Source organism: Triplophysa dalaica, chromosome 15, assembly GCF_015846415.1.
Source record: "Triplophysa dalaica isolate WHDGS20190420 chromosome 15, ASM1584641v1, whole genome shotgun sequence".
In the NCBI taxonomy this organism is placed as follows: Eukaryota; Metazoa; Chordata; class Actinopteri; order Cypriniformes; family Nemacheilidae; genus Triplophysa; species Triplophysa dalaica.
In genome coordinates, this window is record NC_079556.1 from 12,362,029 (window position 1) to 12,389,730 (window position 27,702).

At 38.9% G+C, this 27,702-nt stretch overlaps 1 protein-coding gene and 1 long non-coding RNA gene across 2 annotated transcripts in view; one reads left to right on the forward strand and one right to left on the reverse strand.

Moving 5' to 3' along the window:
- Positions 1-27,702, forward strand: part of LOC130436924 (uncharacterized) — a 66,522-nt gene that overhangs the window by 13,646 nt on the left and 25,174 nt on the right. The window lies entirely within an intron of this gene.
- mboat2a (membrane bound O-acyltransferase domain containing 2a) overlaps positions 1-27,702 on the reverse strand; it is a 69,172-nt gene that overhangs the window by 10,762 nt on the left and 30,708 nt on the right. Inside the window, exons 2-6 of the mRNA XM_056767966.1 lie at positions 20,040-20,185; positions 17,440-17,517; positions 9,430-9,525; positions 5,002-5,057; positions 3-57 (exon numbers count right to left, since the gene is read on the reverse strand). Coding sequence (XP_056623944.1) covers positions 3-57; positions 5,002-5,057; positions 9,430-9,525; positions 17,440-17,517; positions 20,040-20,185 — 431 coding nt within the window. The remainder of the gene's footprint in view (positions 1-2; positions 58-5,001; positions 5,058-9,429; positions 9,526-17,439; positions 17,518-20,039; positions 20,186-27,702) is intronic.

Below are 27,702 nucleotides of genomic sequence, written 5' to 3' on the forward strand. Positions count from 1 at the left end.
ACCTGACAGCAAGATAGTTCTGACTGGGTTTAAGATGCTCCTCGCTTTTGGTCAAACCTGTGAAAAAAATAAAAAAATGGGCAAACATATCAAACACATATCCACAATACATTGCAAATCAGGAATGTGTTTTAAGAGATAGAAGTAAGGGTAATGTGAACTCAGATACAGCAATTATATGTGAATGACGCCTATGTGATGCACAAAAATCACACTCACGTGGCAAGAACAAACAGAAGCTATAATCACACATTTGTGGAAACATATTCAAGTTTGCTTGAACTAACAATTGGTAGAGGGCATAAGGCAAACGCTTCATTGTTTTGGAAGTAACTAGAGACTTAAGCTTCTGTACATTCATGTTTGTTCACACACTTCTCATAGCAACTGGTGGGTGCATATTTCCTCACGAGTTTGTTTAGAACAGAACAACTTTTGCTTTTGGGTTAATGTGTGATCCTCAGTTGCTTATTGTGTGATGTCCAGTTTTGTCTGTACCCAGTCACAGCGCTGGCAACAGTGTTATGTCTAGTACTCACACAGTTAAAATCTAGTCAAATCAGGTTAGAATTTTCAAAGTATTGTAATGTCTAGGGGTTTTCAAACTGGGGTCTGTGCGACCCCCAGGGGGCCTCCAGAAAGTTCAAAGGGGTCCCTAGAAGGTTTTCAAGGAAACCCCTGTACTGGGGTTTGAAAGGCTTCTTTCTTAAGGCTTCTTGTAAACGTTGGAAACATAAGTGTAGCCAAATAAATAAGTTTGGAAACAATATGCTATCTTTATAAAACCACAATTACTATTTATCTAACATAATATAAATGTTTCTTTGTACATTCAAATATACGGATGGGTATATTTTAGGAAGGGGGTCCCTCACAAAAGTATAATGTATGGGGATCCTTGGCATTATAACGATTTTAGAAACCCTGTAACGAAGTATTGACTTAAAGTAGCTACTAAAGAATATTGCACCGTTCATTTATATTTTTATTTTTACATTTTTTTGCCCTCCTAATCTTAAATCAAAAATATTTATGTCCCTCCTCCAACACCATCTTTTTTCTGTTATCAGTTATGTGCAGATTCCTTCATTTTTTATACCATGTTTTGACGTTTTTCTATCGATTTAATAGCTTAGCCCAAAATGATACATTGTTTGTGTATGCACATGTAGAATTCAGCCTAACTTACACGTTCAATAATTTCTTATTCATTCATTTAAAAATGTTAAAAGTACGACTAAAAAAACTGCCCTAATTTGACCTTTTAATAAATGTAAAATTTATTTAAAAAATAATATTACTTTATTCAACTTTTGAATATACTTTAATGATATCAATAATTCAAGTTGATTGTGTCATATTTAATTTCATGTAAGAAATGAAAGGAGAAACATCTGAGACAAAGTCGAAAGATACTGGTAACATCTTTGAAAAGCATAAAAACAAATGTTTTTGTAAAAAGGTAATTATACTGTAAAAGCAACCAAGAAATTGTGCTCTAATGCTAAAATTCTTTAGACAAATCAATTCAAACCACTGTCCTTTGTAGCTTTAATATAATCGGCTGTTGTAAGCTTATAGTGTTTGCAAGCTTAAATCTCAACACCGTTTCAGACTAGCTTTCCAAACACTAGTTAAATGACAATGAAACATGTTTTTATTAGCTGACTGTAAATGTTAATTAAGAGTCTGTCTGCTGTGATATGTTCTGAACGCTGAGCCGTTCTGGGCTGTGATTTCTGCTGAGCCAGTAAGTAAATGAATCAAGGCATTATTCATTCATCACACCTATTGTCCTGACAGCTAGATTATTTCCTCTATCAACTCCTGTAGCCCCACTGGATGCTGGGAAATTGTGCGTAACTTGCAGCATAATGTACGTACACACAATCATGTTCTTCTTCCATAAAGGAAAAGTTCACCCCAAAAATAAAAACTCATCATTTACTCACTCTTGTCATTTCAAACCTGTATGTCTTTCTTTAGATATTTTGAAAAATGTTGTTAACTGGACCCCATTCACTTGCATTGGTTTTGTGTACATACAATAGAAGTGAATGGGGTATGCATTAATTTTCGGTTAATGCACACCTATGAATGTGTTCCAGGTCTGCCGACCGTATTACCGTTCCATATCACTTCGCCAAGTTTAAATACAGAAAGATTATGGTGTAGCCAACAGGCTCTCTCCTCACACAGCACCCTGCTTTTGATCTGACATTTATAATGTCAAACTTTGCTGTTAATGGAAACGTGTGCACAGTTTCGTTTCAATAAACAAAACATTTAAAAAAAACAATATGGAAATAAATAAACTAAAATCGAACAAGTAAAATAGCTAAATAGAAAACAAAATTAATCACTAGTACTGCGTAACAGGACGCTATGGGAAAAACAAATTTTTACTGATGACTGAAGCTTTTTCAAGTAACGCAGTGAAACTGCACGGCCAATGGTTTGTGAAAAGTCAAACTGTAAACAAATGGCAGCGAAGCTGCACAGGCCTATGGCAATGGAGCCTGCCAAAGGGGGCAGGGCTTATAGCTTTATAAGAAGACACATCGCCGCAGTGTCCTCAGATTTCTTTTCCTTCAGCGACGACTCTACCTTCCCTATTTCGGACTGATTGCTTCGCCGTCAAAATGCTGGCAGCAGATTCAACCTCCTGCTCAGCCGCTTCGCTATCCAGCAATGCTGGTCTTTTCCCCATATGCGGCCTCTTCAGTACTGGCTGCAATCGAGAGTTCTGCCACAAGCTTGGTGTCTCGGAGGCTTACGCGTCTGTGTGCCAGGCAACCTGAACCGGGGAGCAGATATGTTATCTCGGAGCAACGTCCATTGAGATGAATAGACACTCCAACCTCTGACGGTTCAGAACATCTTGGAGATCTTCGGCAAGGCAGAGGTCGAACTCTTAGCTTGGCCCTGTCCGCTCGACAGGGCTTCCCTGCTCATGCTTGGCCCCGTACCTTGTTCTGGTGTGGTCTTGAGTTATGTTTTCCTCTTGTATGACGGCGGGATTGTATTGGTTCCCCAAAGGGTCCTGCTGCACAGTACTAGTGAAGTATCAATAGGGAACGTACTCGATTATTTACGTAACCTCAGTTCCCTTAGATACGGGAACAAGTACTGCGTTCCTGGCCGTGCTTACAAGCTGCATGGTCATATCTTCAGTCGAAGTAACCTGAGGACACTGCAACGATGTGTCTGCTTATAAAGCTATAAGCCCCGCCCCCTTTGGCGGGCTCCATCGGCATAGGTCCTTGCAGCTTCGCTGCCATTGGTTAAAAGTTTTACTTTTAACAAACCAATGGCCGTTCAGTTTCACTGCGTTATTAGAAAAGCTTCAGTCAGCGGAGAAAAAGCAGTTTTCCCCATGGTGTCCTGCTATGCAATACTCGTTCCCGTATCTCAGGGAACCGAGGTTACATAAGTAACCGAGTACGTTTGTTTTCCTCTTTATGCTGCTTAGAACTGATAACAAATATATTTTGATAGACCTACTCTTTCAAAATGTTGAGTGATTTTTTTTACAGATGTGATACAAACAATATGAAGAATAACTAATATTATTATCACTGGCTTTTCTGTCACATTGCAGCAATCCCACAGGTGAGGGCACGGTCTCTTACAATCTCACTCACACACACCATGTGGCCACCACGTGGCTCAAGCTTCCGTGTCTGTTCGCTCTAACATGGTGGTTCTCAACTCTGGCCCACGAGATCCACTTTCCTACCGAGTTTAGCCGCAACTCTGATCAAACACCTGAAGTGGCTTATCAGTGACTTCAGGAACAGACGCGTTCAATTTAATGTCTGGCTGCGCAGATTGTTTAACGCATCGCATTAAAGTACCGCGAGAGCGATTCAAATGTGTACCGATCAATCCAGATTTGCAATAATTTTCCGCCAAGATCTTGTATTGATGATGGGAAAGTCTGACCGCTGCGCAAAGTCTTCTCCAGCACATCCCAAAGATTCTCAATGGTCTTAAAGTGTGGTCTCTCTGGTGGCCAATCCATGTGTGAAAAAATTGTCTCATGAACCCTGAAACACTCTTTCACAGTTGAGCCTGATGAATCCTGATATTGTCATCTTGGAATATGCCCGTGCCATCAGGGAAGAAAGTTAAAATTTTTAGCTGTAGTATCTTTTTCACACTCAGAAGAAGGAAAATCTGCTAATCCTGAACCCGTCCAGCCTCCACAGTCCTTTATCAATAAGCCAGATCATCTGAATTATTTGGTCATAATGAGCATTCCTGTAAACGCATTTCGGCAAGTTACATAAGAAGAGACGAACAAGGTGAATGTGCTTTATAATATGAAACATTCAGCTGGCAACACAAAGAGCTCTGGCCCACTCACTAGAGCGCAGAGCCAGCAGCGTAAATCAATGACATAAGAGGACACGGTGCATCGAGAGGGTTCAAATACTGTTATGAAATAGGCGAGCCTTTTTTACTACTATGGTAACAAACCGTAGATTTGCATTTACTGCAGGAAATACCAGTGCTTGCAGGGCACCAAAAGTTAATAGTTATAGATTGGATTTGGTTTTTTTTTGACGTCTTCATTGCTACCACATGCAGAGAATGTTCTCCTTCAAACTTTGCGTTAAGTTTGGCCTTTCTCTGTCTCAGTATGCCAATGATGAGGCAAACAAAGACACGGTTTCCTCTGATATAGAAGAACCTGATTGACATAAACATAGTCCGTTGAACACCTTTCGGATCATTTGGCCTCATTAACAAGTAAATCCTTACAGTGTAAAGAACCTCACGATAGTAGAAGCTGATGTTGCAGCAAAGAGAGAGATTAAACCCTTTGCCTTACAAATTAAATATGTATAAGGTTTACATACATCTAAAAGTCAAAGTCTGAATGAATTCCGAATAGATGGGGTTGGAGATTAGGAAAGTCTTTGACTATAATACATTTTCTACCATGAGAATACAAATCTGAATGGAAAATCGGAAATTTGTAAATTTTTTACATACCGTCATGAATCTCAAAGGCCACACTTGTGATCTTCTGTGTGATAACCATCATGGGCCTTGAAAGAAAGAGAAAATTAGATTTTGTAGTAGGAGTTTTTTCTTTGCTATGTGGTTAAATAGTCCAGTGGTTCTCAAACTGGGGCCCCAAGATGGATCCAGGGAAGGCCACATTTCCCTTTTAGTCTGTCTCTCAACGTTCTGTGGAGAGACAGACTAGGGTTTGATCTTAAGAATCTATCATCTCCGAGAGGAATTTAAAAAACGCCAATGAACTTGGAGAATGGCACGTGTACGCCAGGCTCCGCCTCGTTCATTCATCTTTTAGGGATATGAAAACATCTCCCAGGTGGAACGTGCAGCCGCGGTGCATAGCAGACAGCTGCCACATAGAGGGGTCGACCATTCAAGTCTTGTAAACTCTCATCGACACTTGTGTCAAAAGCTTACACTGCTGCGGGTCAAGCTGCTCCAGCCCCCCAAGCTGTGGCGGTCCTTCAGGTTTTTCAGACCAAGACTTTGGAAAAACTTGGCTGTTGGGAACACCGACCCTGCTCGCATGCGAGCTGCCTACCACCACTGACCTCGTGCCCTGAGCGACAACGGCCACGGTGAGTGCCCTGGGTCTGACGATGTCCATGTTAGAGGTCCAGGAAAGACACCTGTCTCTCAACCTTGCGCAGATGAGGCCCGCCTTCTGGATGAACTGTGAACTCCCTCCCAGTGGGTCAACTCAACTGGGTCATGTGCTCCCTACTTGGGCTTGCACATCATATCCCATGTAGTTCTACCCGCCGGTGAGACCATAATGGTGTCTACACATATAACCTCCCCTTGCGGTAGTATGTGGTCTCCATAGCACACTCTTTCAGTAGAGACAGAAGAGCTTCGTAGTGTTCACTTGCAGTCCCGGGGGGCTATCTCGCTAAAATCGAGAACAACCCCACTGCCCATGATGGCTGTCGGTACAAGCCTCTCAAAGTATGCTACTAGTTAATGATCCCACTGGAAGATTACGTCTTGCAGTAGCGCTCACTTGTGACTCGCTAGTCCAGTCAGTGTCGCTCCACTTGAGCTTGTGATATGGCTCAGCACCATGCCTTGTCTTATAGGCCCCGGTCTGTCTCGCAACACAACGTCGAAAGACCAATTGATAGGGAATGTGCAGCGACTGGTAGATGTCTCTCAGGTTCCTTAGCCCAAAAGATGAATTAATGGGCACCGCCATCTCCTTTTATACCCATTTGCACAAAGTGGAGATTAGCTTGCGTGCCATTCCCCAAGTTCATTTGCATTTTTAAATACTTCTTGGAGAGGATAGGTTCTCAAGATCAAACCCCAGTCTGTCTCTCAACACAACTTCTCCTTCCCTCCATCAGGGAACAAAGGTTACTGTTGTAATCTAGACGATTTTTTGGCATTATATGAAATATAGTAATGTATCATGAATTATGTGCAATCATCAACAGAAAAATTTGACCACCAACCAAAAGTATTGATGTTCCAGCATTGTACAAGATAATTTGTTTTTGGTTTTATTAAAATTCTAAGTTTAAGATTATAATTATTTATATGGGGGCCCGCAAAGCGAAGCACACTACACAAGGGGGCCGTCCAACAGAGAAGGTTGAGAACCACTGAACTAGTCATCCTCCAACTGACTAGTCAATTTAGTAGGTCGACTAGTTTATCCGTTTTAGCTTTAGACAATTTTCGCTGTGGTGATTGAAAAGAAATTAATTTAGAAATGCAACTTCACAAAGATGATTCGGTGATGCTGTCAGCATGCTAACGATAACTGTCAGCATGACAAAGCTTCATTTCTAAATTAATCTCCTTCAAAGCATCACTATTATCCCTGCCTTCAACAACACATTCAGGACGATTACTGTCGGATCACCAGCTGTGAATCATGTTCCAGTTATTATGCATAGTCCACAGTTCTCTGTGAGGACTGACTGAATGGTGAGAGGACTGACGGTGAGAGACATTCAGATATTCAGAGACCTTATAAACAGGATGCATTCGTCTATTTGTAAGTGTATGTTAGAAATCTATAGGATTTATATTGCTGCTTTCCTTTCGAAACCTTTTCTCCATATTTTGTGTTTTTCCTTTTTTTTTTGCTATGAATCATTATAAATAGTCACCCTTTATACTTGTTCATCATTTCCTACAAAACAGTTCATTTAAACATCCCAGGCTTCAAACATGTAAGTTTAACAGTTCTATGATAATTCTCATATCTATCAGCTCAAGATGTTCATCCCCTATTTGCAATCATTTATTATTTAAACATCCTCACTGACCATGTCTCCATGCACTCTTAAAGGTTGAGTTCACCTTAACCCAGATCTCATTCCTATTGAAACTGCTTCAAGGTTCAAGAGCTGCTGTTCTGAACAACTTTGATCCTTGTAGGATCTGGCCAGACCAAAGGTTAGCATTTGGGGCATCGTAAAACACCCTGACCTCTCAGCAGGAGTCTCACCAGCGGCAGCAAATTTGATCCAACTGCCCTCTCTTAAGCATCCTTCATTTGGTCAGGATAGATTCTAACGCCCAACCTTGGACTTCAAAGGAGTCCCAACGATGAGGATGGAGGGCTCCCCCAATGAGTACACCATATGGCGGCAAATAGTTTCATTCCTCTTGAAATTGTCTGTCTTTTCTCCTTATCCACAAAAGAATGTTCTTATTGGATATACCTCTATATCTCCACATTGTATGTTTGTCCCCATGTTATATATAACCTCAAAAGCATGTGTGTTTAGTTGTATTCTGCTTATATTTTCATTCTTGAACAAACTTCAGGTCAATGTACTTATAATCCTGGAATGTTTTATAAATAAATGTTTCTCTCTTCATTCCTTGAAAGATGATGTATAGCACAGTAATGTGTATTATGTCATTCTAAGAGTTTTACATCGCCAAACTCCTAAGTGATTCTAAACGCAAATGAGCTAATAAACGAAATAAAGAAAACTGATTTCGCGCCTAAAATCATCTCATCGCATTGGATCGCCCACCTTGGAGGTGTTTAAAACCCCCCAGGCTTTAAACATCCATGAACGGAGCAAACAATGCTCATCTCGTGTCCTCGCGCTCCCGCCCGGCACGTCATCGAGACCTGTCTCTCGCCTTGTCGACAGTCTTCTTCCGGCAGCTTTTACTTCGTCAAAGTTCGCTCTGCTTGGCCAGCCAATCCGGCTCCAAGAAAGAAGTAGACTGACTCACCCGCTTGCATTAAAACCATCAGGACTCTGAAAACCCTTTCAACGCGCACAAAAACTTGTCCCAGCACACTCAGGAAAACAATTCAAGTATCTCAACTATATCCTTAATAGCTCCGTTTAACTGTAACCACTTTTATCTAAGGAGACTGTCCTCGATGGTTCATGCAGATGTGAATAGCTGTTTGTAATACTGCCACTCTTTGCTTTGTCTATTTCTTCCATTTCTTTACTGCTTTTACGTTTCATGTTTGTTTGTTAGCGTAGCGTTTTCGTTTGTTTTTTTCGTTTGTTTGTTATTTCTTAGTTAGTCGGTTTGTTTTCCCTTTAGTGTGGTAAAAAAACCCGTATTTGTCTCCACAGAGATGGTTATACGCCACCAGGTTCCTAAGGGGCGTGAGAGGGCGGAATCCGCCTCATCTCCGCTCCGTACCCTCTTGGGAGCCTAACGTGGGTCCTGGGGGGGCCTCTCTGGGCCCCCCAAGAGCCCCTCGGAGGTTCCGATCTTCCTCGCCTGACGAGTAAGACAGCCCTCCTGATGGCGCTCGCTTCCTTCAAGAGGGTAGGGGACCTCCAAGCATTCTCTGTGTCCCTGGATTGCCTTAAATTCGGCCCTGGCAACTCTCACGTTATCTTGGATGGGCAGAGCAGCCTTCCTCCTTAGGCAGGGTTTCCATATGAACTATCACAGATAGCTCTAACCGGACCTAGTGCTACCGGACGTCTGTAACACCCCCTCCGTGGGCTGTTCCGTCTGATGTATCCTCATGAGAATGGTTCTCACTCCAGGTAACCCATGAGCTTCCCCAGGTGGACCTCCACCTCGCGGTTAACTACTCAGTCTGCACGTTCCATGCGTCCTCCTCCAAGGACGAGACCATACCTATGTCCACCATATTCCTCCCCACGGGTAGGAGGTGGCCTCTGCAGCGCATCGCTAATTGAGGAAGTTGCGCTTACCCAGTGTAAACCCAAGCCGGACAGCCTCTCGCCAGTAGAGAGCTAAGGCCTCCGTCCGTGAAAGGTTACCGGTCAGGGCTTTACATGGGCTTGGACATGATAAAAGTATAGTGAAAACCTGATATCATGATGTACCATATTTTCTCTTTATGGGTGGTGAGATATTTGCAAACACATAATTAGAAGTATGATAAGGGTCATAGCAGTATTTTAATAAGCTTTATTGTAAAAAACCTACCCTGTGAAGTCTGCCGAGTACATGCCGTAGTCAAACACATATACTCTGGTGATCTGGCAGAAACTGAGGTATCCCAGGGTAACCACAAAACAGTACCTATGAAGACAAAAATAGGCAGCACACTTGAAAAGAACATTGCTTGAAATAAAATAGTGGGAATTCTGCAGATGTACCACATTAAAATGTCTGAACAACCATTTTCATAGAAAGCACAAACAGGTTTTCAAAAGGCAACGTTAAACTGTGATTACACAGGACCTGGCACGATGCGAAAAATGACAATAGACTGCATTAGAACCCATTATAATTAAACATTTTGTCCACACTGGATGCGGCACGACGGGACAATCCCATTAGAACAAGCCTTGTGTCCGGTGTAGGCACGGTGTCAGAAATACCAAAGGTTTAGTTGTCCCGCTAGTGTTACCAAACATGCTCTAACTGCAAAAATATAATATAGTATAAATATATAATATGCATCCTACAAAAACAGATTCGCGTGATGGAAAGAGTGAGAGAGGCTGCTTTATTTTATCGTTGTCTGAAGCGAGAGATCAGAACATTATCAAACCATATTTCAACTCGGCTTACTAACTTCCCGCAATGCCATTAAGATGCTTTTTCAAAACTAACGATAACAGAACTGAAAGCAATCAAAGTTATCAAAGACTCAAATGATGTTGAGCAGGGCTTCAGTTTGAGGGAAAAACCAGCAGAATGTTTTCAGCCACTGACAATTTGTGCAAAGTGTAGAAGCCCTTAGCATTGTGTATTCTGTCTTTGCCTCTCACTGCTGCGAGTGGGACTGTAGATATGTTAAATCAGCTTTGTTAGAGCCAGTGACTGCTCGGCTTACACACTGACGTTCTTTATCAGAGCTCTGAGCATCACTGTGTGTGCTATCAAAGACCTTTTTCTGTTCATAGATTCTGTGGGAAGATTGTGCAAGGGTTGTCGCACAGAGATGGTACAGTTGGAAACAGGGGAGGACATATAGGAATGGGAGATACAGGAACATGAACAACTTAATTGTCTATTCTTTTGACAAGGAATCGACAAGGAATGTTTATGCTTTCAAAGCAGATCCCAGTTGCAAAAACATAGCCAGTAAGTTAAGACTGTCTCTTAACAACTAGTCTCATTGACTAGCAATGAATTAGGACTAATACGTTTTTAGATTTTAATTAGAAGTTTTATCTGAATGACTTTAAGAAGTTATGACCGGTTCTGAAGAAATAATTAGATGAATAACTTGTAAGACTTGTCTATCGGACCCAATTTTAAAAACAATTTATGGCTAAAAGGTCCAAAAACTCAAGTTACAGCTACCTAGTTATATAGTTATGGGTCCAGTTGCATGAAACCTCTTCAGTTAAGAGAACCCTTCATTCTAATTGTGACAGTATTGTTACTAAGAGTTTTCTTATCTTAATACGTTTCTTCCAACTGGGCCATTGTAATAAAATTCAAGTAGGGAAGGAAGGAGGCGGGAACCGGCAGACATTAAACACAAAGTTTTAATATAAATAATAACAGCCGGCAGCCCCTCACGGACGACCGCCGGTCTTTATAGTTTTAAAGATATTTTGAAGAAAGTTGGTAACCAAACCAATGGCAGTACCCATTCACTTTTATTGTATGGACTCAAAACCAGTGCAAGTGAATGAGTACAGCTGTTGTTTCGGTTGAGTAAATTATGGCAGATTTTTCACTTTAATATACAAAATGTTGTGTATGAAGTGACATTGTGTGCCAGTTGAACTTAACCTAGGTTCATGATTGTTGTAGAGTTCACCTTTTTCGGGTGAACTATTCCTTTCAAGGATCCCTTTCTTCACGCTCCTAATGTCCCAATTGAGCAAACCCACATAGTATGCAAAGCAAAAGGCTTGAAAACCCTCTGACATGAAACGCTTTAATACAGCTTTCCAAAAAACACAATAACAAGAACCACTTCATTTTATGTGTAGAAGATAAAGATTCACAAATTGATGAAAAAAAAATGCTACAAAAATACAGAGCATCTCCCCTTTAAATCTTGCAAAACCATACTAGAAAGGATGTTGACAGACATTAAGTTATATAACAAAACACAGGGTAAGAATGACAAATTATGTAGTTATTGGAGCCTTATTTACTATAAGCGTCAGGCAGAATGTTTCCCGTGTGAGCTTTACGAATAATAGTTATCAAGTGAACGAGGCAACCACAGCAACAAACCAAAAACAAATACAGTGAGAAGATCCCAGTGATTATATAAACAGCACAGAACATCTAAACATTGGCCAAAAAAGTGATGTGCACACACAAATCCTTATCACAGTCACACACTGACTTCTCAGCTCCACTCTGTATTCTCATGGAGCTCAGATTAACACAATATTGTGATAAAATGTTACTTGAATATCTAAAAGAACTCTACTTTGAATAGAGAAAAGCAAACTAAACAAATATCTCGCCCAAAGTTTCCAAATTCCTGTACACAATCCTTGACTTCAAAAAGAGATTGAGATAAACCCATTAACATTTACACTGTTCACCTCTAATAAAGTCAAGAGCTCCAGCGAACCATGATGCGGCTCTTTTTCACACTTTCCTCTGATTGGCTATATTTTCGTTGGCCAATAACACAATCCTGAGATAGTAATTTATAAAGGTGAGACGCAGAGGTTAGTGGTTATCATCTGCGCCATAAACCTTTTCTTCACATGCCTGAGTGGAAACATATTAAAGCAATAAATCCCATCATAAAGGTGTCGGTTTTAATGAAACTTCACACCATTGTGTGACAGAATAAGGCCTTAGAGGACATTCTTTCTTTAAAACCCGACAACTCCCGGAGCAGAAATGATAGGCAGCATAGTTATTGTTGAGCTATTGTTGATGTAATTCAACCAAAAATGATTCAATAATTATTGGTGAGTGATTTCAGGTCATGTGAGGAGGACCTCTGTACAAATATTTGACACTTGGTATTTAATATCGCTTGCTGTGAAACTGTGTTAGTGTCTGCAACACTTGGACTAGTAAGAATTGGACTGTACCATCTTTTAAATGGATGGTTCTACCGAAAATGAAAATTCTCTCATCATTTACACACCCTCATGTGGTTCAAGACCTTGAATGACCTTGTTTTCTCTGGACAACACAATAGAAGATATTTTGAAGAACGCTGGTAAACAAATATGAACAGCCCCAATTGACTTCCATTATATGTACACATTTCTTAAAATATCTTCTTTTGTGTTCCACAGAAACATATATTAGTATATAGATGTACATGAGACGATAAATGATGACAAAAATGTTATTTTGGGTGAACTATCCCTTTAAGGCCCAGTTGTGCTTTATCTTTTTCTATTTAAAAATGTTCTCATTTTGAGTCAAGAAGAAAAAAGTTTGGTTTAGACCAGCATAGTTACATAAAAAATAATATACTAACAATACAGAAAGAGGGAGAGAGGGAGATTTAGTGCTTTGTCCCTTAACATACGGTTCACATATGACAAAAAAATGTAATCATCTCACATTCTATACCAACAGACCCATTAAACTCTTTTTTTTTTGTCAAATTGAGCATTTGCATTATCAGCTCAGCAGATTTTTATGTTAGTACCTGACATAATGACACTCCCGGTGCTAAAACAGTTCAGTACACTCAAAAATAAAAGGATTTTTGCAGCATGTAATTAATTAAATGAGTTAAAGCCACATAATCCAAAAACATTTTGTCGCAATAAAAATTCATTGTGTGCAATCAAATGAACGTGTATAAAGTTACTTAATTCTGTTGACACATTTTATTGGATGTAACAAAACACAAAAATCCAGATTCAGATAGGCCAAGTGCTAAAAACTATTCATAGATGTTTTGTGTAATGATGTAATGTAGTAATAAACTGCAAAAATGTCATCAGAATTTCACAGGCATTTTTACAGAATGCAGTAGTTATGGCGGTGAAGATTAGATAGGATTCATATTTATTTATTGTCATGGTGTGTGAGGGAGAAGGCGCAGGCAGTAATTAAAGGGTTAACAAAAACTTTTATTAATGAAACAAAAACCCACAATAGGGAACACAACCGACAAAACAAAAACTTCAACAAGGGGAACAAAACAAACAAGGTCCAGGATAAATAATTAATAATTAATCCAAAACACAGATGTCACTCAGGAACAAGGTAATCCACATATGTGACGAATGGGAAGGCAAACACATTTAAAGAATACAATAAACCGACAGGACACAAGGGGCACTGAGACTTTATATAGGGAAACACTATCCAGGGAAAATTTAACAGGGACGGTGACGGGCAGGTGACAAAGATTAAACACTAATGGGGACTGGCTGGACAGGTGAGCGGGATGAAACACAAATGGGGCGCTAACGGAGAAACACGGGGGCGGGGCTAAAGGACGCGACACCAGAAAGAGAGCAAGACATGACAAAACCAAAACAATGCCATGGCCTTTCTCCACATTAAACACATGAGTCTGACATGATGGAGAGGCAGGATCATGACAATTTATATCTTTATGTATATATATATATATATATATATATATATATATATATATATATTATTTAGACCTTTACAAATATGTCACTTTTAAATCACTACTATATCAAACTGTTCTAAACAGTCTAAATAAATAAATAGATTCATGTAGAAGTTCAAGTTTATGAATTTTGCTTGTTTCCGGGTGTGAGACTCCCAAAAAATGATTTGTTCTCAAAACCATGCCTCACATACACATACAAATATTTGTTTTTCGGATTTCCCATCATCCTTTGCTCTCCGCTCTCAGCTCCACAGAGCAGTGAAGCGTGCTGTGACTTCATTACACAGTGATCAGCTCCTGTTGTCTCTGTAGGTTTGTTCAATAGCGCTGTATTCTAAATGCAGACTGCTCACTGCAGGAACACTGTATATATCATTACACAAGACTCCTGCGGAACGTCCTATCAGACGTCTTTTACAATTTTGTGATTATTGTTAGCACTTTTTCCTTAGAGATAATAAACAACTAACAGCCTAGGTTCAAACTACAGTATAAGAGAAAAAAAAGTGGCACCATTATCAATTTCACCAAAATGTTATTATGTGATGTGTTATGCTATCGTTGCACCCTACACGCTTTCCTGTAGCTCAGAGGTTCGAGCATGATGCTTGCAACGCCACAGTTATGGGTTTGATCCCAGGATTGCACATACTTCGAAACAAATGTGTAGTATAATGCAATATAAGTCATTTTGGATAAAAGCGTGGATAAAAATGTACACCAAATTCACATAGCATAGCCTGATAAGCCAATGGAGTAATGTACTGTAGATACAGTGAGTATTTGATCCCCTGCTGATTTTGTAAGTTTATCTGCTTAAAAAGAAATGAAGGGTCTATCATTTTTATGGTGGGTTTATTTTAACTGAAAGAGACAGAATATTTTTTTATAGAATATTTAAATCACAGATTTTTTTTTATATAAAGGTTATAAATTGATTTGCCTTTCAGCCTATAGGACTTGGCTGTAGAGACTGACAAGGACATTTAATATGCTTCTCCTTAAGCCACTCTTTGGTTGTCTTAGCAATATGTTTTGGGTTTTTATCATTTTAAAGGCACATGCACGACCCATCTTCAGTGATCTAGTTAAGGGGAGGAGTACATGTACATGTACATTTACGGTACATGTGCCCGTCCCTCAGAGCCTCAATGTGGTGAAGTCATCCTGAGACTGTAGCAGAGAAAAAGCCCTAAAGCATAATGTTTCCAACACTGTGCTTCTCTGTAGGGATGGTGTTCTTGGGGTCATAGTCAACATTTCTCTCCCTACAAACACAGGAGTCAATTTTGGTCTCACAGAAGTGCCAGCACTTCGCGAAAGCCTTTTCTGAATCATTTTGATGTTCATTGTCAAACTTCAGATGAGCCAGACGGGTCTTCATGGGCAGGAGGACCTTGCGTGTGCTTCAGGATTTCAATCTATTGCGGCATTGCGTGTTACCAATGTTTTGGTTGCTAACTGTGGTCCCAACTGTCTTGAAATCCTTAACAAGCTTCTTCCGTGTAGTTCTGGGCTGATTTTTAACCTTTCTCATGATCATCTTTACTCCATTGGGGAAATCTTGCAGGGAGCTCCAGAACAAGGGCAATTGATAGTTATTTTTATATTTCTTGTATTTCCAAATAATCGCACTAACAGTTGTTTTCTCGTCAAGCTTCTGTCTGTTGCCTATTCAAGGTTTGTGCAGTTCTACAATCTTGTCCCTGACATCCTTTAGAACCTATTTGGTCTTGACCATGGTGGTGGAGAGATTGAATATAAGATACAGATTCCGTTGGCAGACATCTTTTATATACATAACTAGCTGATGTAGGAGTACTGTCTTAAAGTGATAAGACTGATCTGTGGTCCATATAGGCACATAACCAATCTGTGGAGCCAGAATTCTTGCAAGTATGTAGGGGATCAAATATTTATTTCACTGAATGAAATGCAAAATCATTTAATAACCTTTAGATAAATTTCTTTCCTCTGATTTTTTTATATTCAGTCTCTATCAGTTAAAATAACCTACCATAAAAATGATATACCCCTCATTTCTTTGTAAGCAAGCAAACTTACAAAATCAGCAGGGCATCAAATACTTTAATCCCTCACTGCAACTGACATATTAAAGTTTGAAAAGCATCGGTTCAAGGTCTAGTTTGTCTACTAGGAACCGTAGTTTAGGTTAAATAAATAGACCAAGCTCTAAAGATAGTATCGTGACATGCCAACAATTATCATGAAAATAATTTACAATCAAAGTCAATGTGGCAAGACATTCCAGATGGTTTATAGATGTGAAGCTCACATTTGTTAAAGCTCTTATATTAATCTTGGTTGTTATTTGTTTTAAAAAATACATTTTGTGAGTATTTATTGTAAATATAACCACTTTTCCGGCAACCTTTATTTAAATTTAATTCTATATTGTTCATTATTTTATTTTAATTATTTTTTTACTTTGAATTATTATTATTATTATTTTAATTTTCAATTCCAATATCATCACTTTACACAGACAAGGTTGCTTAATTATTTTTTCATATTAGTCTTATGTTAACATGGTACGTACTGTGAAAATGAACTGTTTTATTTTTTTTTTACTGAGAAAAAGAATATAAATATCTTAAAGTACTAATATACAGGTACTGTACCTGTTTCACCAACATTGCAATATCAAACTCCTTGTCTCAAAATAATCAATTATGCAAAAGTCTGGGGATCCAAGTCATCATGATCTGTTCCTCCAACAAAAGGTTACAAATCATTCTGGCAGGACATTTGGCTATAGCTATTCTGATAAATGTGCCGAGGTCAACTGACCTTAAACAGATGACCCCAGACAACAGAAACATTACTACCAGTGTCAATGGACCATCCAATGAAACTTATGTGCAGCTCCATTCTCCATTCATATTATGGAAATAAAGTATATACTCAAAAATATATCTCACATAATTCTCTCATTTGTAAGATTCCCTGACCATATTGTGGCTTTATTTTCCTTTTTTTTTAAGTGAAACTGTTTTTCAAACAGCCTAGGTCTCAATATGTACTGGTTTGATTAGTATTCTGTATTGAGTAGCCCTGTTTATTTTTAGAGCCACCCTGGAGCGTCAGAGCGCACCACGTGGTCTAGTACATCCATTCATCTGACCTCAGATCAGATTGAGCAGTCACTCAACATGTGACTTTTGGAAGAAACGATGACAACAGACGCTTTCCTGCTTCCCCTGGGGCTTGTTTACTTAATAAAGAAACGGATTGGTTAAAGCAGTATGCATTCATCTTCAACGAACCAATCAAGGACTAGATGAATAACTAGCCATATTACACGGTGTTTGAAATGGATGGCAATAACTTGTTGACTGTGCCACTGGAACATAAGACAGTGATATGGAACATTTCCCTTTTCATGTCACAAGTGGTTGTGGGTATTTTCCGAGGCCGTCACTCACCTGTGCATGTGTTCCACTCCTGTGAAAATCATAACACCGTAGGCAAGGCCACTCTGTACCAGAAAGTGTAAGGCATACCTGAAATAAAGAAAATAGTAATGAGAAAAACAAGAACTGATTTTTTAATGAAAGAAAGCGTGAATTTACAACAGGACTGACCGTGGTTTCAAGGCCTGAGCAAGTCATTACATTTTGATAAAAAATTATATATTTTTTTAATGTGAACTAATGAACTGTGCACAATAAGACCGGGAATGTGTGTTAAGTAAATAAATAATAATGATATTGACTGAGAGCCAACTGTCGTCTCTAGGGAGTCTCCTCTGAACAAAGAGGTATGTAGAGAAAAGCAAACGGCATTGGAGTATTTGATGATCGCACATCACAACGACAAAGCTAAGCGTGTGGGGCCAGATTCACAAAACTCTTCGTTGGACAAAATATAGGATTGTTCTTCAGATAAGTTATAGGAAGTTCGTAAGAATGTTCATAAGTGCGATTCTCAAACATTTCTTAAAACGTTAATCTTAATTTTGTCGTAAGAATAAAATGATATGCTTTGTCAATGACTGCTTGCTTGATCAAATGGTAACTGTATATGTTTATCTATACAATAAACTTTGTGTGTAACAAGCACCTTGCATTCATATATAGTCTATATATATATATTAGCATGTGATGTGTTAATCAGCATTTAAGATCGCATGTTAGCTAAAACGTTAGCAAGCTTACATTTTTTTTACAGTATTTATTATACTACTTTTTGTGTGTTACTGCAGCAACGGTAAATGGTGACCCTCTCTGTTTCGGGTCACCTGTCCCAGAATATTATAAAAAGCACTAGCTAAAGCTACCGTAGGGGAGCTAGTTCTTATCATTATTATATCAATGTAAATTTTACTTAATGGCAAGTAAATGTCAAAATTACGATTCTTGCTCAATACAGTACATGTTGCAGGTGAAATAACAAAGTACATGTATTAAACATCTTATCTTTTGAGATTTAACTGTGAGGCTTAATTTTAAGATGATATTTACAACAGCATCTGTTTCGAAAATTTGGAATCTTCTTAATTTTTTCCTTAAATCAATATTTAGAATTTTTAAGAAGTTTTATTCGGGAATACATAACATTCCTAACTTTCTTCCTAAACTATAATTTCAGATGCGCTTTTACTGTATGCCCTTCTAGCTCTCTAAAATATACTGCATGACTCAACAAATGTCTTTACTTATGGTAGATGAAAAAACATTCAATTATGAACAAAGTTTTATGGAAAACCATGTGATGCTTGACACGTGGCATCAAAAAACAAGTTGTGTTTTAAAAGACAAAATACTACTACTGTAATATAAGTTCATTTATAATTCATCCGCTTCTGCTTTGCATTGGGCAACTTCACTACTCTATCTGAAGGCCTCTTGCTGTGACATTGCGTAAAAGCTTCCTGTGTGATGTCGGCATGCTGACCTCTGCACAGAGACCAATGAGAGATTGCTCATGTTGATCAGATGCCTTTCAATGGATGTCATCTTAAGCATGACTTCTTATGAGGAAATCCATTGTATTTACAGTATATACTTGTGATTACAGTTTTTGACAAACTTTTCAACAACTTGCGATGTGGATGTTATGTACACTATGCGCATTGCTATACCTACAGACCTAAACATACTGTACAGCAGGGGTCCTCAACTACTATATTTTTCAAAAGAATAAATAGGATGCAGGCGATTTTTTTACCATATACTCATTTCTTGTCAATCCAAAACGTGAATGCAATCAGCACAAAAGTAATCCCTACTCTTTGTGACGTTAAACTGCCGTCAAATAAAGCGAATCAATTGGTCTGTGCAAGAAACTGAACGATATTATCGCATCTTCTGAATACCAATTCATGTGCCCCAGGAGGTAGTGTGATGAACAGTTGTTATTCGTAAATTCAGCCGTTTAAATCATACATAATGAATGCAGTAATAAAAACAACACAGTTTTTCCCTTATCTGAGACTGGTATAGCCTGCAGTTAGTTTCAAGGGCACAAGATGCGTTTTGGAACACAAACCGGTTGGCTGTGGATTGCTGATTCTAACGTAAATAATATTACGTTTTTTGGACAGACCGGTCAAATCACTTTATAGACGTCAGTAATTCGTTATGAGCCATGGGAATTTTTGCATTGAATGCAGCAGCGTTTTAGACTTTCAAAGAATTTGCGTCTCATGAGGTGCATTTCTAAAGCATACCATTCTTAATGTCTATCCACATATTTGAAATGTTAAGGCGGGCCGGGTAAAGATTGGCGGGCCGCCAGTTGACAAGCCCTGCTGTAAAGTATAAATTATTTGAAGTATTTTCCTGATGCTTTGGGCCCGTACCTCTAAATACGTGGCAACAGTCTATCGTTGTGAACGAAACATACAGATCACACATCTCTTTTACAAGCACACAGAGTGTTGAGTGCTGCCTCTGTGTCTGTGCCAGCACAACACAAGCCTATTATAAATTGAATGGCTCACTAACCAGCTATCAATGAGCTTGCCAGGGATCAATATGGAGGACCTGAGATATATAAGGGATGAAAGAAGACAGACACTCACCAGCCAAAGCAGAAGAGGGCCAGATAGAAGCCCAGCAGTGTGGCGACTACATGTCGGATGAAGGGACTTGTCTTGCTGGGGTGCAAGTAGAGTCTGAACCAGAAGGCCGTTGCCAATGCAAAGAGCTGGCACGCCACAAAGTTTACCTGATGAGAGAAAAAAAATCAATTCAACACATCCCAATAATCACAATTTTAACAATGATCTTTGTAAAACTTTTTTAAATATTCTCATATTTAAAGGTGCGGTTTGTAAAATCAGCCACTAGAGGTGAGCAAACAACAGCCTGCGGGCCAAATCCGGCCCCCCAAGCAATTACATCCGGCCCGGGAGGCGATTTTTAAATGTATTCAATAACATTGTGTTTCAGTAAGGATTTTGGTGAAAATTACTAATTTGATGTAATACAAATAAAATCCAATAGGTGGTGCAAGTATGCAATGCAGCATACGTGAGTATAAATGAAAAGAGAGGGAGACATGCGCTATTACGCTAGCCAGACGGGTTTAAACGCTGGGTTCGCGTCTTGTGTCTTTTGAAGCGCCTTGCGCTGAGGCGGGACGAGTGTTGTGAGCTTTGGTTTACTATAGCATGACATGGCAATTTCTCTAATCAACAGCACGTCTAGAGACACTTGTGTCCTTAGAGTGAGAAAGAGATACTGCTGTGACTTATGGTTCTGCTGTTCTGTAATCGGTCACTATTGCTGTGAAATGCTATTAGAGGGACTGCTTTTACTTTCACTTCTTATAAGTCCGACTTATGAAATGGTTCCCGCCATAGATATAAATAGTTCCAGAATTGATAATGGTAAAATATGGCATGGCTCTCAGCCAATCAGATTCAAGACTCAGAATAACTGTAAGTATGGCTTACAATGGATACAGTATAAATTAAATAGAGATTTGCAATGCCAAATATTTAACTCGTATTATTATATTACAATGTTTTATTTTTAAAACTGAAAGTTACACATCTGATTTTGAGTATGTAGGCCTACATGTAGCACTAACTATAGAGGTGCAGAAAAGTATAACTGGTAGTGGCTTTTCTTTTTTTAAATCTAAAAGAGTTATATCAGATATTTACTGCATTTTAAAGCCATAAATTCAACATTGATCAGAATTAAGAATTAACATTCCCATTTCTCATGTTGGCCCTTGGGATTAATTGCACACCCCTGAATTAGAGGAATATTTGAAAAAATGTCAATAATAAAAATGATGTATACTGTTAATTATACAGTTAGCAAATGTTTTGCCAGTTTTTTTTCCAAACAAAAGTTTGAAATATTGTAAGTACTCAGCTGAACAAAATATATCACGTGAGATGGTGGTCTAGTGGGTTAAACCACTGAACTGGTAAATCAAAGGTTGCTGGTTCGATCCTAGCATCCACCACCAGTGTGTCCTTGAGCAAGACACGTTGCTCCAGGGGGATTGTTCCTGTAATAAGTGCACTGTAAGTCGCTTTGGATAAAAGCGTCTGCCAAATGCCTAAATGTAAATATAACAGTGGTCTTAGTGGTTTTTGGATATTTAACTGCAAAAGTGTTACAAACTGCACCTTTAAATATAAAGGCTATTATTTGTTGTTGATTCCTTACATAAAGTGTTAAAAGTCTCATTTAGAGAAACTGATATAGACAAATGCTCCATGAATAAAAGAACATGCAGGACAACATACAGGAGGTAAGCTAAATAAGAAAAAAAATCATACTCTAACAAGAAACTAATCTAAATGTTCTTTTTAATAGATCTGGGTTATAACTTTATGACATTTACAAGAACTTGTATTAAAATGATGACATGCCAACATCAACGAATGAACAAGGAAACTGCATTATAACATTTGATGAGTTTTCCCTTGATTTAAGGTCTTTGTCTTTGTTCTGTCCCTCCTTGTCTTGCTTTTCTTGACCTAGTGGCAGAACCATGACAGAACCCCATGTTTTATGTGGAGAGAGGCAATTATGGCCTTTATGGCCTCCCATACACTCTCTCCGGTCTTGTCTCTGTTCCCTCCCTCTCGTCTCCTCATTATTGATTGTTAATTACCTGTTCTTGATTTAGTCCGCTTTGAATTGCCCACTTGTCTATTGTCCTGTGCCTTTCGTTTTGTGTGTTTGCATGTACACCATGAATGACGTTTCAGCTCTGTATGCCCTAAGGATTATCCGGTCAAGTCAAATTAAGTTTTAAATTAGTCCTTAGTTTAGTCCAGTTTCAGTTAGTCTATGTTCTGTCGTGTCTAAGTTATCATTCCCCTGTCTTTGTTGTTTTAACTCCATCGTGGGTCTTTGTTTTGTGTTTAATAAACTATTATTTTCATTAACCCCTTCACCGCTCCCTGTGCTTGGGTTCTCCCACAATCTTGATTTAACGTGTCAGTTTTATTATTCATCCCCAACCTGAACCAAAAGGTGTAAATAACATGCCTGCTAACAAAAAAAAGGTTTACTTGCTCAACCAATGGCCATTTGAGGGAGGTACTTTAAACCCAGCGTAAACTAAAATGGTATGCTCATGGATTCAATCTGATTTTGATTTTTGACACAAAACTAAGCAGAAGTAGGATACTCATGAGAATGCTGCAGTTGTGATGACAGCTAATAATTACAAGATTCAACTGTGTTGTTTGGTACCCAACAATCATCTTAACCAATTCACACCCCTTCAAAACATTACACATTCCTTCTCATAAAGTTCAAAGAGTTCAGGACAAACCAACCCTCACATATAAATTGACTGTGAGGTGTGCTAAACTGAATCCAGACAGCAACTGTGTACAAAGTTAAGTCTAGACTTGTTTCCTGTGCTTTCAATTGCAAGTTTAACTTATAAACTGGAACTGAAGAGTGCTGTTACATTCTCTGTTTTTCCAAGACATTTTACTTGAAAATCAATTGAATGAGTTTCAACTTTAAGTGCCTCTGTAAAAGATGTTTGAACAACTCCTCCCCGTGTGAAATAAAAAAACCTCATATCTGTGTAACACACTGCATTCTGAAGTTAACTGAGCTAAAACTCATTACACAAGATGACATTAAAAAAACATTTTAATCCATATTTTACCTAAAAATAGTCTGTATAAACCATGTTACTCAGTATTGATTAATTACAATTGTGTGCGGAGAGACAGGCACAGTTCCATTAGCTAATGGATGACTATCAGTGCCAAAGCGGCTTTTCTGCCATCGAACAAGCTGGTAAAAAGTTGGCACATAAGAAACATGATGCAATAATAGCATACTTTAAAGAAATTATTTGCTATTTTTACCCAGTGTTCAATATATTATGCATGATAAACAATCGACATTGCATTCCATTCAGGGAAGCAGTATTCCACGCTGTGTCCACTGGTTTTGTACAGTTTTGCAAATGTGTGAAGTCATAAAGGTACTATTCCACGCACACAAAAAACGAGCTTACTGTGCACAGTGTGCATACTGCAAAAATAGCACGGGTACTAAACAAACACCTGCGAGGTGCTGAGAAACCACACAGACACATTATATTTCTTACTATATTTCTTCTGTCTGACTCTCTCTAGTGTGTGTATGTGGGAGAGAGATAGAGAGAGAGTGGGAGACTTTGAGGTCATCTATATGTGCTTGCTATCATGCAAATGAGCACCAGCTCAACAAAGCAACCATCCGTCAAGAGCTTAAAATAAATTTCCCTTTTCCATGCCATTCTGCTTTATTTATGTCCATTGATTTTACTCAGTTTGGTTCGCTCATTACATTTTCTTTGACAGGGATAAAGCATGTCCATTACTGTAAGTGCAGGCCTAAAACTCTGCCTAAATCGTGACGTAAGGACAACAGCCTTTCATCCAGCACAATAGTTCAGAGAATGTTATTGAAACATCAATCGCAAGACTCTTGGTTTGTTTTCACGGATCTATTTTCGTCATTCCCTCGAGACGCCTCGCATCTCCTTGACCCCTTTGGTGCTTGTCATTTTCTCTCAGATTCACCCAGCACACCTGTGAGGCATGAATTGTTATAACACATAAGAAAAATATCCTTTACCAGTACTTTTCAGTTTATTATGATGTTCATCAAAACTTAAGTGCATAATTTTAGCTCTAAATTCTGACAGTATGAGAAATTGTCAACAACAAAACTATGCCACCTAATGTGGTTGTTGGGCTGTTTGGCATCACCATGTTCACCAGCCAAATAAATTAATGCTATTTTAGATCCAAAATATAAATAACAATTAAAAAGTTAATATCAAATATTGAGATACTTATAAAGATGAGTAACAGTTTTTAACATCACACCCTGAATGGTCAACAAAATCTTTCTACCACAGTGGACATCACTCTGTTCTCCATTCTTGCAGTGGCAAGAACCTCCTCACATCTCCTTGACAATATTACAGACTGTTATACAGTACAGACACTGCCATTGTTTCCCAGTTGGCATAAATAGGTCAGCAGTGGGCCTTTAAACAAAAGCCCATTGGCTGCTGCTTTGTATCCCCACACTTTCTTTATTATCACATGATACAATGCTATAGTCCAGATAAATCTGTCTCACACACACTCACTGTAAGTAATTGTGGTTAGGCAGATTTATGGAGATGATGTGCCCTTGTCGTTTCTACACGAGTGACCCGCCATCGACCAGCATTTGTGGTCGCTTTAGAGCCATTAAAGAGCACCAAAGAATTACACTCGATTAATCTGGGACATTAAACCACAATTAAACAGAACCTGCCATTGCTGACACGGGTAGAAAACAAAGCAGGGGAAGGAAACAGAGCAAGGATGAGAGATCACAAGTTTTACAACTGTTAGATGAATAGGTACAGATGGAATGAAGTTTGAACAAACAAAATCTGGTGACACTCTACTAATGCCGTAGACAGAATGCAAGATTTCTATTGCATAATTGGACAGCAACCAGAAACATCTGATAAAATGCTAAATTAGATTTCATACATTCTGCCATTTTTGTACTACATTATTACGATTAGCTTTCCTGTGGCTCAGTGGATAGAGCATGGCGCTAGCAACGCCAAGGTCATGGATTCGATCTCGGGGGATTGCACATAGTCAGAAACAAATGTTTAGTACAATTCAATGACTTTAGATAAAAGCGGCTGAAAAATACATAAATGTAAATGTACTATTACTATAAAATACTTATTGATAGCTACCTGAATAGCAACACATCAAAAACACAGACACAGGGTGTTTCTCCATCTATGGAAATGCCTCACCTCACACTGACCTCACATTTTTCATATTTTCAACTGTCCTTGCTATCTAAAAGTCACCATGAAACAGAAGTTGCGATTGACAATTTTTCCGTATCGTGACATGTATCCGAGGCTTCTGAAATTAGAATTTTTTTTAGGGTGTTAACGATGGTGTTAACGGATAAATCATTTAAAATAATCACTGCAAAACTGTGTAAAACACTTATAGAGCATTCCAACCAAACATGACCTGAGTGAATAAATAACGCTATTCGCGTGTAGTTGAACCTTTGAACAATTTGAGTTTACTCGGTTCATTCACTCATGAAATTCAATCGGCTTCTGCCAGGCGGCTCCATCCATCCATCCATCCATTTTCTACCGCTTATCCGAACTACCTCGGGTCACGGGGAGCCTGCGCCTATCTCAGGAGTCATCGGGCATCAAGGCAGGATACACCCTGGATGAAGTGCCAACCCATCGCAGGGCACACACACTCACTCATTCACTCACGCACGCACTCACAACCTACGGACAATTTTTCCAGAGATGCCAATCAACCTACCATGCATGTCTTTGGACCAGGGGAAGAAACCGGAGTACCCGGAGGAAGCCCCCGAGGCACGGGGAGAACATGCAAACTCCACACACACAAGTCGGAAGCGGGAATCGAACCCCCAACCCTGGAGGTGTGAGGCGAACGTGCTAACCACTAAGCCAGGCGGCTCCAGTCTAGAATATATATAGCTCAAATTGAGTAAAGTGCGTTTTTTACAATTTACCAGATTAACCGACCTCCTCACTCACTTTCATCCAAGCAAGATCCTGTTTATTTCTGTTTCGATAAAAGTAAGATGTATAGTACAGCTCCGGGTATCCACATACAGCAACGATAATTTTGTCCTCCATTGTTGTATTGGATTTCTGCCTCCGCTCGATACATCATAATCACTTCACTACTAGAGTAAGCTCCTGATTGGTTAACGCGGAAGTTCAGATTTACTCGCTCAATTAGCGCCGTGTCATTCACGCAAATTGCATCATTCACACCGCCTCATTCGAGCTGCAGGATGTCCTATAGCGTCTTTGCATTGACTTAACATGTAAACCACTCATGCTTGACGCTTTTTTCGCATTGGTAGGAACACACAGTTCGAATTTTCCTGATATTTACAGATCTTTTTTTAGAAATGTCTATAATTTGTAATTAATCTTTAATCATTGACTCAAATCGAGAATCGAATCAATAGCTTGTGTATCGGAATCGATACCCAGCCCTACAAGTGAATGGGGTGCAGTTAAGAACATTTTTTAAATATCTTCTTTTGTGTTCTGCAGAAGAAAGAAAGTCATACAGGTTTGAAATGACAAGAGGTTGAGTAAATGATGACAGAATTTTAGTTTTTGGGTGAACTATCCCTTTTACTCTGAACATCCTACATGCCCTAGGCAGTAGAGCCTAAATTTGTCTCCGTCACAGATACAACTAAAGATAAAGAATGTTAAAAAAAAATCTACTTATCATTTCAAATACATTTTTTAATGTGATGCGTGCAAATAACATGGCTCAAACACTGGTCTGAATAGAATGAGTCAGTGGTTAGGGCACTGCAACAGATACAGAGAGACTGATGACAGATTTTGTTCCCCTGCGGTGCTAAACTGTCTCCTCCTTCCAGCCAGCCATCTGGCTCACTTTCCTCAGGCACCTTCAGTCTTTTCAGCTGAGAGAGAAATGTGTTAGGAGAGCTACATATGGGAACGGAGAGGAAAGACTTGTTAAAGGTCAATATTAGAGTCTGGCCACTGTGTGCTGTGTAATTACTTCAGTGAAAAGTAAACCAGTTACTCTATTTTTGGAGAGAAAATGCATTTCTGCTATGAAGGCCAAATGCTTTGATTAAACTGAACTTAAATCAAAGACATTTTTTTGGAAGTGCACACCATTAGTGTCTGGGTGTTCTGAAGGAAAACAAACATGCACAATATACTTACAAAGTCATAAACAAAGTAGTCACTAGAGCATGTAAACTAGTCTACTGCCCCTGATTCCATACTATACTATAGTACTCAAATTATAAAAAAATCCAGACTTCCAAAAACTTAAGTTCTACACTTCATTGAAAACCTTCTGTATCAATTGTTGTTTAAAATGGTAGATAAACAGAGGTTAAACTAGCACGGTTGTACTGTAGACCATTCTGCAAAATGTAAAGAGCACTGGTCCAGGAGGCGTATTACAGAAAGTTTGATATGATACATTAAATTAGGATTTTCCACATATTCGAATTACAGAAGCAAATCTTATCTCGATATGGGATTCCTATCCTATTTTACAAAATCTTATGTTTTCTCTAGTTAGGAAATCCTAAATTGCACCATTAAGCTCGGCAATCCACTTTCAAGTCTGTTACCAAGCAACCAACAGTGTGCTAGCTGCTGATGAGGTA